The sequence below is a fragment of the Diadema antillarum genome, unplaced genomic scaffold (genome assembly GCF_040938485.1).
Source record: "Diadema antillarum isolate AM-2024a unplaced genomic scaffold, OU_Dant_1.0 seq00000079_RagTag, whole genome shotgun sequence".
Lineage (NCBI taxonomy): Eukaryota > Metazoa > Echinodermata > Echinoidea > Diadematoida > Diadematidae > Diadema > Diadema antillarum.
The window spans coordinates 1182568-1194585 of NW_027271172.1; the positions used below are offsets into that span (position 1 = coordinate 1182568).

Here is a 12018-nt window from a genome sequence, read left to right on the forward strand (position 1 = left end):
CCGCAACGCCCTCTCGGGTTTGGAGGATGACTGCTTGCTGTGCTGTGTGCGTTTCTTCTATTCGTACAATGTATTTATATTGAAATCAACATCACGAACAATGGATGCAAAGGCATGTACTGTCACCTTTGATCCATCAGCGATGCGATGTAGGAAATGCGGTTTCACGAGTTGAATCGCGTTTCCTCTACATTTTGCACACTGACACTGAACAAACAGTATCACTCTTCCATGACCTAATTGATTATGAAGGGTGTTCCCACGTGAACGGTCAACGTACTGATCGTGGCATATCGACGCCGTTATAGTGCGGAACTCTCGTCCTATGAGCGACTTTAAACATTCCACAGTGACGCGTGCACCTCGCAGGACACACCGTGAATTTACAACAAATGTGCATGTCTGCAGAATGTTAGCAGCTTAAACATCAATTAGCTTCAAGATCATCAACAGTCAGTGCTTCGTATTCATGTCGTTTTCATGCCTTATATGGAGGCCTTTTCCCTTGCCATGAAGCATTGATTTAAAATCGATAGCATGGTGATAAATTCCAAGTGGCAAGTGTATGTGTCAATGGTCTACATGTAATTGTTTAAAGAGCCAAGCAATCCTTTTAAGATGAATACTGAAAAAAACAGGATTTAGATATTTCAACTTTAAAAAGAAGTGAAAGCAGTGGTCTCCATCTGTGTTACAGGGATGTGACCACCTTAAACCACAGCCTGTCTGTGAGAAACAAAGACACGCATTGATATTTTCTCTTGTTAACTGTATTACAAGCAACAACAAAAAAAAAAAAGAGTTACTGTATATACATAACTCCTTAATGCCTTTTTAAAATCCATCTCTTGTGGTCCCCCTTTGATTTTTCTTCTTTTTTTTGCGAATCAATTCGTGTAAAGGTCATTTTTTTTTTTTTTGGTCAGTCGCTATAGAAAATACCTGTCTCTTTTTTTTTCCATCTAGTGCAGGAAATTGCAGATATTTTGATGCTGGTCCCTAGGGGATAAGTTTTACATCTAAGGGTCTCGTCTGTCAAGCTTCATCGTCAGTGTATGTGTGTGTGGTGTGTGATGCGGCTTAATTGCCAATTGCATCATTCAGCATGTCTCGGTTGCTCGGCAACACGGCATTTGTTTTGATAATTTGGGTCTTTGTTTGGTAATGTTCTTCATTAAGTTGACTTTGCGCGCACACTTTCGATGTCAACGTCATGACTTTCAAAGCTACCTGGAGCTATTTTAGGTATATTTAATTTCTTTTTCCACTGTGCTTTTTTATATTTGAGTATGGGATATTTTGTGGGTATTTTATTTTTGTTTGATACAATAATCATATGATCATCACAGGAGCCACTTCTTGAATTTGACATTTTGAGGAGATAAAATGAGAGACCAGGTTTGAAATTCTTCAAACTCTTGTTTTAATCCTTTACCTGCTGGAACTTGGTGGGCCTGTGTGCCAAGTCTACAAGACTATCAGAAACTTGGAGGGAATGGATTTAAGGTAGAATCTTCTACCTGAATGACAAAAGTGATATGAGATATCTTACATGTACCTAAGGAAATCAAAGACAGATACATTTTAGCACTTTGTAATATTTGTGTTTACCATGAGCATATGTTCTAAAAAGCCCAAAGGGCATCTTTACATACAACGCTCACCTTAAGTAGCATACAGCTCAGTGTCATTTTTTTTTTTTTTTTTTTGAAACACAGCTGGCATGGTCATTGTGTCAGCCAACTGATCTTGTTACATTGTATTGTATGGATAAATGATTTCATTGTTTATGTAGTTCCTCAGCACCCTTATTTGCCTGTTTAATGAGTCTTTTGCAAGAGTTGACAACTGTTACTTGATATCCTACATAGGTCTTAAAATGACCCCCCCCCCCCCCTTCCCAGGACAAAAACCCCTGGCTAAATACTGGTTAGTGATAAGGTTAGAGTAAAGATTAGGGTTAGAGTTTGGGTTAGGGTTAGGATTAGGTTCAGGATTAGGATTAGGTTCAGGGGAAGGGGAAGGGTCTGGGGTAATTGTCCAGGGGGGTAATTGCCCTAGAATCGAGGTGCCGCTTATTTCATGCATTTGAGCCTTTGCAGATGGTGCTGTAATACGATGACTATGCAGGGTGCAAAGTTTGGGCAGAGTGTACTCTGCAGAGTGTATTTCATGCTGCCATCAGTTAGTGTATGATTTTTCTGAGAAATTATAAAAAACAAAACAAAACAACAACATAGACAATGTGTTGTTCCACTGTGTCTGCAAGACCCTGAGTTTGAACAAATCCCTCGTGCATTTGTCAGGAACTCGATAGATTTTTTGACCTAGCTCGTAGTGACAATGAAAAGAATAGAATTGTAAAAGTGCATCAGTAAGCAGTTTTCGTCTTTTTCATCATTTGTCATGCAAGGTAACGTAATGGTTCTCTTTTTCTCCTGCTCTATGTCTCTCTTCATTTCTTATCTCACGATCAGTGCAAACAAATCCCCAGCAGTCCCGTTTGAAATTCCCCCGCTTGGTAATGCCGTGACCCTGTTGTCCCGTATTTTGTCGCGAGCAGAACAGGTTCGAGGCGGAATAATTGATTCCGTCTTTGCTCAATTTCCTGGTATTCTCCCGCCCGGCTCTTATATGTTTCCTCAGTGCCTTCTGGCCTTGTTGTTTTAGCCATTCCCGCCTTTACACCTTGGCCATCCGATCCAATATCCCGCGGCCTCACTCGCGCCCCCGTCCCGCACGCATGGGGGGTGTTGTGCTCGTGGATGCTGTGACCCCGAATGTTACAGCTTCCTCGATTACCCCGCCCCCTTGAGTTTTGGGGGGAGAATGTGTTTTGGCTCATGTTCTGATCTCTTCACTAGATGTAGCCGTGGTGTCTTGTGCAGATCAATGCTAAAAGTCTGTACATGCAATTTGTAACTTTGTGGGTCTATACTATTAAGACACAGGTCTGGGCCCCGTTTTATCAAAAGATAAAATTGATTATGAATTTCCTTAACACACAGGCTGCCATAGACTTATGATAGAAATCAACTATATAATCAGTTATAACTCTTCATAAAACAGGGCCCTGGTGTCTCTTCAGGTCTTGGGTATTAAAGCATCCTGAAATGTTTCAAAGCACTATGCTGTGCATAATGTTAATAGAAATGGTTGTTCATTATGCTATATTGCAAATTATGTAGTAAGTTTCTTCCAAATAAAAGCCTAGTGTTTTTCTAGTTTCAATAAGAAGGATGTTCTTTTTTTGTGTGAAGAATTCTTCCTCAAATCGCAGTTTGATTGAATTATACATATCCTGTAGATCCTCTAGATTCTATTAACATGTCCATATCTTCATGTGATAGTTCATGGTGACTGTATGAGTGAAGTGTCTGAAGAAAATGGTATGCTAGAGCATAAAAATGAATTCGGTCTTTTTTTTTTTTGGTTATTCTTGATGTAAGGCAGCGCAAAGCCTGAATTGTGTTGTCACAGTTGTTGAGATTGTAGGGTGACAGTGTGACAATAGCCATGGTCACACTGGCAAAACTTCTGGAAGTGTTCTCGAAGTTTCAAATATAAAATGAATCTGGTACGGACTATAAGAAAATAGGTTGTCATATAAACATATATGTAGAAAAGGTGTTCACAAACAGAAATCTTAAAAATATCCAGTAGTTTCAGACAATTTAATGTAAAAGAGTCATAAGTGATGTAACTTTGTGCAAACAAACAAATGTATTATTGAAAGTTTGAATCTTATTAGTTTCCAAATTGATACCAAAACTTTTATGTTTGAGTTTTGGGTACTGTAGTAAGTGCAAGAGAGGGAATGATATCTTTTTAAAGGAAACACGAATGAATGAATCTCTCTCCCTATTTCTTCCTATCTCTCTCTTCTCTCTCTCTCTCTCTCTGCCCTTCTGTCTTTCTCTCTGTTCATACGTACAGTGCCTACGCATCTTTCAACATGGCGGCCTCCTCGGTGGATGCTGGGAATGATCTGGAGGAGGACGTACGAGGCCTGAGCATGAGCAGTGCACGTAGCATCTCGCCCAAAGATCAGGTGGGTATCCCTCTCCCCCTTCCTCTTTTCGAGAGCCTCCTTTTTAGAGTCTCATTGTAACTCTAATCATTGCCAGCGCCTCGTTCTTAAATGTGGGGGGGGGGGGGAGCAGTTTATATTTCAGGTGCCACTTCTGAGTTTCTTGGGCAGACAGGCAAGCAAGCTAGCAAAAAAACAAAACAAAACAAAGCAAAACAAAACAAACAAAACAAAACAAAACAAAACAAACAAAACAAAACAAAACAAAACAAAACAAAACAAAACAAAACAAAAAACCCTCTGGTACAACTTCCAATTGAGGTTCAGCTTAAACACATTTTTTTTTTTTTGCCACTTCTGGGGTAAAGTGGGGGGGGGGGGGTGGCCCCAGGTGGTTAGACCCTATATATTCCTATAAATGCAAATAAGTGGGGGAGGGTCCGAGCCTCCCCCCCCCCTCCCAACCAACTCATGAGATTGACAGCTGGAGTGACAAGGCATGTGTTTTCTGTGAAAAACGCTTGCAAAAAAAGTTTCGTCACCACAAACAAGAATTAGATAAAATCTGGCGCCATGTAAAGTTACGCTGCCCAGAAGTCTCTGAGTGCTGAATACTCTAGATGCCGGAATGACTCAATAATATATTCTGTGTGTGTATTCTTTTGTCATTGTTGTTGTTCAGCATGTAATTGGCTACTCTGAGTTGACAAATGTCGCTTTTGCACCATTTGTCAAACGTGGCACAACAGGTGAGGAGCAAGCGTCGAGAGTGGAGTAGGAATCCATGCCAGATTGTGCAAGTGTGAATAGTCATACATGCTAAACACAAAAACAAACAAACAAACAGAACTCTAAGGTAAACAAATGCTGAGAAAGCATTGTAAACAAAATATTGGTATGGTTAATGTTGATTGACAGATACAAGCACTTTCCTCATTAATGTTATATAGAGAAAATTTGGAAGTTTGTTTACTCAGAGAGCACCAATACTAAAACAAATGCCTTTATGGTCATAATTTGTAAATGTAGAATCTTATGGATATGATGTATTTTCAAGAGGCAAGGGACTTAGTAGTAGATGAGCATTAAAGCTTTCAGGCAGATAAGTCTATTCGTAAACAACTTGTCAAAGTATCAAGAAGTAAACAGATACAAGAGTTATCCACATCATCCGTCAGAAATGATACAGAGAGAGCTTGTTGATAATGGTGATAGGAAAACCCAGATAGATGTGATTTGTACAGATTCTAGGTCTCAGCTTGATGTCCAGTTTTGATGTTTTCATGTTTATGGTAGCAACAAGAAGAACAACACCCCCCTTTAAACAAAAGGAAAGGTCTTCAGACACAGCTTCAAGACTGATACTTTATAATTGCAAATCCATTCTCTTTCCCTGGTGTCACCTTTTAAATGGTTGACTATGGGATGTGGTCAAATTATGTACAAGTAATTGTGCATATATACATAATTATATATAATATGTATGTGATATGCATATATACTGTATGCATGTGTCATGTATATAAATAAATAGATATAATTATATACATGCATGTGTGTGTTTGGGGATAGATATCATGGAGACATATAAAGAGATAGGTGTGGCTGGCCTTAATCCGATTGTCCTCAACCATGTAGAGAAGTTGCTAAGTTTAGCCACCAACCTGCCTCTGACTCAGTCCATGGTTAGAGAACTGTTGGGGCTCTTGCCAATGGTGTGTGGTCAGCTGACAAATCCGTGGCATTAGTCCATTTGAACTTTTTCTGTTCCCCCATGGAGTGACCATACAACACCCCCTGTGTGTGTGTGTGACCCACACCCTCACCTATTTTGCCTTACAATCTCTGTCAACTATAATGTTTTCATTTCTTTCACCCTTCTCTCTCTCTCTCATCTCTCCATCTTTCATCTCGTCTACCTCCATTTTTACCTCCACCAAGAAGGTTATGTTTTTATCGGCATTTGTTTGTTTGTTTGTTTGTTTGTTTGTCTGTGTGTCTGTTTGCAGAATAACTCAAAAAGTTGTGAATGGATTGGGATGAAACTTATAGGAAAAGTTGAAAGTGGCACAAGGAAGAGATGAATGATTAAATTTTTGTAGAGATCTGGGAATTTTTATGAATTTTTGAAGGGTTTTTCCATCTTTTGGCAAAAAGGGTCAATGAACTTAGGATTCAAACCGCGCATAATTGAGGTTTGCATATAGGCGCGCACTAAAGCACATACTCTGCTAGCTTGTGAAGGTGCTGCGCAGCATGCAGGAAACTAGCTGATGAGGTAAACAACAGCTTCTTTATCATTGGGAAATTGGGCGATTTTCAGCATGCATGTATGGGGGGAAATGAGATGCTCTGTGGAGGTCTGCACTCTCCGAGTACTTGTCTAGTTCTTTTCCTATCACAACTTTCTCCAACTCCTCCATTTCCACTCGTTGAATGTGTCTCTTTTTTCATCTCTGCACCTTCTCTTCTTCAGCCTGTCCTTTTTTTTTCTCTCTCTCTATCTCTTCATATTCTCTTTACATCTCCAGTTCTTCCCCTTCCACTTTTCTAAAACCATCATTCCTATCTTCCATCATCATCTCATTTCTCTTTTACTCACCTGAGCCGAAGGCACCATGCTTCCCCTGGGGGCCCGTAGCTGAGCCCAATCCCCCCAAGTCAAGGAATCTTTAGAAATCTTCTCTTGTACCAGGAGTGATAGAGCTAAGTTTAATACCAGTTACTGTAGTTTTAAGAGTCTGCAAGAATGCATGGAAGGTGAACTTGTGATACTCAGGTGAGCGCGAGACACCCGGGTCTCTTGTTTGCATATTCTACCTCTTTATAGCTTTATCACACAAAACTCCTGCACTAGAGAAATCCTAAAGTCTAGTCCATGTTTTCTGTAGATCTCTTTCAACAAATGTGTCTTTTCATCATGACAGTTTTCTTGTTCTCTGTCCTCTGGAATTCACTTGAAAGTTAAATTGCCCCTAACACTGTAGACAATGAAATACCACTTAAAACTGGATTGAAATTGTTCAGATACAATGTAGAACTTTGTGCCAGCTGATGATTACTCTTGAGTGTCCATGAAAGATCTGGAATGGCATCATACTTATATATAATTATCTTCCATCCATCACCTACCCTTTAAAGCCACTATGTAACATTGGGAGCAGTGATTAAAAAAAAAAATGTTTGAATTATCACATTTGATTCATATGTATATTTCAGTTGTATCTCAAAATACTGTACCATACACAAATTTTGCAATAAAGCCACAAATGTATTATAGGAGATATCACCAATTTTCTCATTAAACCGTAACGATAGTGTTTTTTCTAAAACAATTTCATAAACTGTTGTTCACATTTTGTATATTCAACAATACTTGATATTAATTATATCAATTAACATTTTCATATTATCTTTATCCCTAACTCATATTTTAGAACTACAGTGTATTCTGAAGTGCTAAAGCTGTTTTTTTTTTTTTTTGTTCATCTGCAAATGTTTGCAAGGGACTTTAATAGGTCATGCTTCTTTTTACTTCAATTACATTGTGATGGTTTTTGTCTTTCTTTTTCTGTCTTTTTTCTCTTTGTTTGTTTGTTGTTGTTTTTTTCTGTCAGTCTGTCATTTCCATTCTTACCAGAAGGTATTGTCTCAACAACCTGATTTTTATTCCATTCTCCTCACTCTCTCGTCCCCTGCCTTGCAGAATTTGCTGAGTGTGACTTCACCGTCCAATGCCCCTACTGTGGCCCTTACGGCACCCATCACCATTCCCAACCAAGGTAAGCAAGCAGCCTACATACACTGTAGCTATGAACAACTCACGTACCTCCGAACCACTTCACAGTGCTCAACGTTTAAAGAAATCTGTTGCTGGTGATGCTGCGTTGAATGTGATTTTGGTTATTGCTACCCGCTGTGTTTTTCTTCTTCTTCTTCTTCTTCTTCTTCTTCTTCTTCTTCTGATGATGATGATGATGATGATGATGATGATGATGATGTTGTTGTTTGTCCCTTTTGTTTTCAGAGATATGTACAGTGTACATGGTGGCTCTCAACAGCAAGAATTCCATTTATGAGTTCCACAAAGTTTCGTTTGCATACTATGGTGCACTGGTATTATTGGATAGAAAGGAGGGATATCATCCTCCCTTTCTTTTTCTATGTGTGATTGTGATATTCTTATGGATCCTGATACTGTAACATATAATGCTTCATAAAAGAGAAAGCTGTGTTACAGTATACAATAATTAAAACAATTCTCCTTCTCCTGTGTCCCCACACCCACTCTGCTGCTGATGGGTACCACCAATGTTCGAGAAGATTGGTTTTGATTTGGCACAAAGTTCCCAAATGTTGTAGCAATGAGCAAGTACAAAATGTACACGATGGCTGTCACAACAGGTTTTGACACCATAAGGTTTACAGTGGCACGTGTTCTGCCCTATGTTATATGTAGGAGGAAGATTTAAGTGGCTTGTGAAACTCTAGGCTGAGCTCTTTCAATGCTCGAGTTGGTGATCCCAACTTTTTTTATACACGCATTTGCCAAGAAGATGTGTGTGTTAGTGTCTGGCATGTGTGGGGGCTACATGCGGTTGTACCCTACTTCGTTGGCCAATCGCCCTCCCCTCATTCTTATCCGAATGAAGTCAATATGGGCTGTCCCTGTACATTGTGATGTCAAAACTCGTTTCTATCTAGGTCGCAGGCAGATGTTGGACATTTATCTGATTTCTCTTTTTGTCACGGTTTTGGCCATCGTCCGTCATGCCGCCGTCCTGTTTCTCTGGTTCGTGTTTTGATTGGAAACTTGTGGGGGAAGCGAACGAACTCTCGGCGCTCTTTGTAAATGCCACCTGCAACTCGGTTTGATCTGATCCCATAAAGCAAATTGTCAGTCATTAATTTGCCGAAATAATGCTTGCCATACAGCGCGATCCTCCTGTCTCTGGGCCTTGCACTTTGTGAAGAGAACTTTTATCTTGAATCTCAACGCGGGCAGACGTCTGTTAGAATTACAAACATGCGTAACCTGACATGCATATTTGTGTATGTGTGTGTGTGTGTGCATGTGGCTTAAAGGGAATAAGATAGAAGTGTGCATATGTATGTATATTAATGCAAATACAATACATATACATCTATACTATCTATGTTAAATATTATGCTTTTGTGTGCATGTATATTGAATTAAAAAAGGGATGAATGTGGTGTGTTAATTTGATTGGTGTCAGTTTCTGTGTATGAGAGGGAGAGATTGAGAACTGCACTAGATTAGTAAGTTGAGGCAGGTTATATGGTAGACAGGTAGAAAATGAGAGATCATAAAAAGAAGATAGATGAAAAGAATACAATAAACAAAAGCTGTGGAAAGAAAGAAAGATATAATATATATATATAGAGAGAGAAATAAAACACGTAGCAAGAGAAGGGAATGTTAAAGAAAATAAAGTGACAGAATAGATATCAGTCCAAGAGGAAATGAATGCGGGGTGTGTTTTGTGACAAATTTGACCGTATTATGTGGACATGATATCGCTTTGGCTCAGTCATCTAGATTTGTGTACTGACCATCTGAACCTCATTTCTTTTATCAGACTCTGAAGGATCAGTTCAAACCAAAGCAAATTGTCAAAAGTCACCAGAGACCCAGAATTTGGCCTGAAAGTTACCGCAGACAGACGTGAAATTGGGTCTTGTGTGTGTATATTGCCTTCTTGGGTTTCATCCAAGGCTGTTTCAGAACCGTCTATTAAGTTTCACTCTTGCTCTTTTCCGGATTAAGGTAGGTCCCAAATTCTAAACTTGCTGGCCAGCCAATCGGTGCTGTTCTTAAGAACTACAATGTCAAATAAAAAAGAGGAAATAGAAGAACGAAAATGAGCAAACAATCACAAAGCAAAAGAAAATTTGAACAAGACACAAATCAACACAGGGTAAATATCAACTAACCAACCAACCAACCAACCAAACAACCAACCAACCAACCAAACAAACAAACAAACAAACAAACAAACAAACAAACAAACAAACAAACAAACAAACAAACAAACAAACAAACAAACAAACAAACAAACAAACAAACAAACAAACAAACAAACAAACAAACAAACAAACAAACAAACAAACAAACAAACAAAACAAAACAAATATAAAACTGACACAGTCTGTGTATTTCCTAATGATACATATCAGCTGTTAGTATTTAAGTCATTGTTAATTCAGCCACAACAATAGCTTTTGATGATAAGTGCCAACAACTTTCTGAAATTAGCCCCTAGAAGAAATATATCCAAATTCCTGATGAGGCTGGGACTGAAGAGAAAGAGAAAAAAATGAAGGGATTAAAGGACAAGTTCACCTTCAGAGACATGTAGGTTTTGTGATTGCAGCAATATTAGTAGAACACATCAGTGATAGTTTGAGGAAAATTGGACAATCCATTCAAAAGTTATGAATTTTTGACATTTCTGCTCAGTTACGGCTGGATGAGAAGACTACTGTAACTTGTGATGTCACATGTGTACAACGATATAAAGAAAGAATAAAGAAAATTCAACATATTTTCACTTTTCTCGCATTACTAAAGAATACTCGACTTCTCTCTTTCAGAAGGCAGGGGGAATAATATTACCCTTAACATACATCAGTAACAAGTCGAAGAAATCTACGCTTTATTCAAAAAGTAAAGTTTTGTGAAATTCTCTTTTTATTTTCCTTTATCGTTGTACGCATGTGACATCATACACTGTAGTAGTCTTCTCATCCAGCAGTGACTGCGCAGATACTTTAAAGAATTATAACTTTCGAACAGATTGTCCGATTTTCCCCAAACTTTCACTGATGTGTTCTACTTATATTGTTGCCTTCACTCAATCCACATGTATATGAAGGTGGACTTGTCCTTTTAAGTGGAGGTGGAATGTTGAATAGCTGCCTTATCATTCACAGTGGTAGCGTGCAGCGGGACCTTGATTGTGATGGCACAGTAGTTATAAAGAAAAGAGAGAATTGCTGCAAGAATTTGGTGAAAAAGGTGGTAAACTCAAAAAATGTTAAAAGGAAGAATTGTTTGACTCCCCCCCCCCCAAAAAAAAAAAAAGAGAAAAAAAAAAAGAAAGGAAAAAAAAAAAGAGCACCATCTAGAGGAATCTTGGAGATGTCTCTTTCTCTCTTTGGAGACAGGGTGACAACGTTGAAGGTAATTTGAGGTGGCATACTGGTACCGGTCCTCCAAGACCACATGAGTCCCTCTAAAAGTCCAGTCCTTAGGGGTGCGAGACCTTCTTCGACAGTTTCATGGCTTATCTCCCGTCCCCGAGGACCGTGTCATCCGCAATTTGTGTGAAAGATTTTCGTGAAAGATTTGGCAGTGTTTTGAGAGTCTTGGTACAGTCACCGTGTCCTTATGATTTTGCTTCGTTATTAAACAGATAGTCTGTTTTAATACCCAAGAGAGCGCATTGTGTGTTTGTGTTCATGTGCGCATATGTGCATATTGTGTGTGTGTGTGTGTGTGTGTGTGTGTGTGTGTGTGTGTGTGTGCATGCGTGCCTGTGTGCCTCCATGCGTGTGTGTGTGTGTGTACAATATGTATTTGAATGGGATACCCTTAACTTTGAATGCAGTATATAATACGGTGGCAGTCTTTATCTTGTCTTTTGATATTGTTGTTTTGTTGTTGTTTTTTTGCATGGTCCTGGGTCAATTTTACTGCAAAAGGTTCTTATTAAATTTGTACCTCTTAATATCACTGGATATTTCTTGTTGGAAAAAGGATATTGGAGATGGAAGTAGTTCAATTCATCAAATCCACACAATATCAGAGAGAAATTGAATTTAAAAAAAATGCAAAATAAAGAGAGAAACTGGATGTTTAATGTTCTCAAAAAATGTCTTGGCAATGCAAGAATCTGTTGAAAATCTGGAAATAAAGAGTGTCTAAAAATGTTGCAAGTGAAACAAACAGATATGTACATGAACAA

General features: G+C 38.8%; 1 protein-coding gene across 1 annotated transcript in view; it reads left to right on the forward strand.

Moving 5' to 3' along the window:
* LOC139726076 (uncharacterized) overlaps positions 1–12018 on the forward strand; it is a 129684-nt gene that overhangs the window by 77353 nt on the left and 40313 nt on the right. The window contains exons 3-4 of the mRNA XM_071637158.1: positions 3937–4051; positions 7737–7812. Coding sequence (XP_071493259.1) covers positions 3956–4051; positions 7737–7812 — 172 coding nt within the window. The 5' untranslated portion in view covers positions 3937–3955. The remainder of the gene's footprint in view (positions 1–3936; positions 4052–7736; positions 7813–12018) is intronic.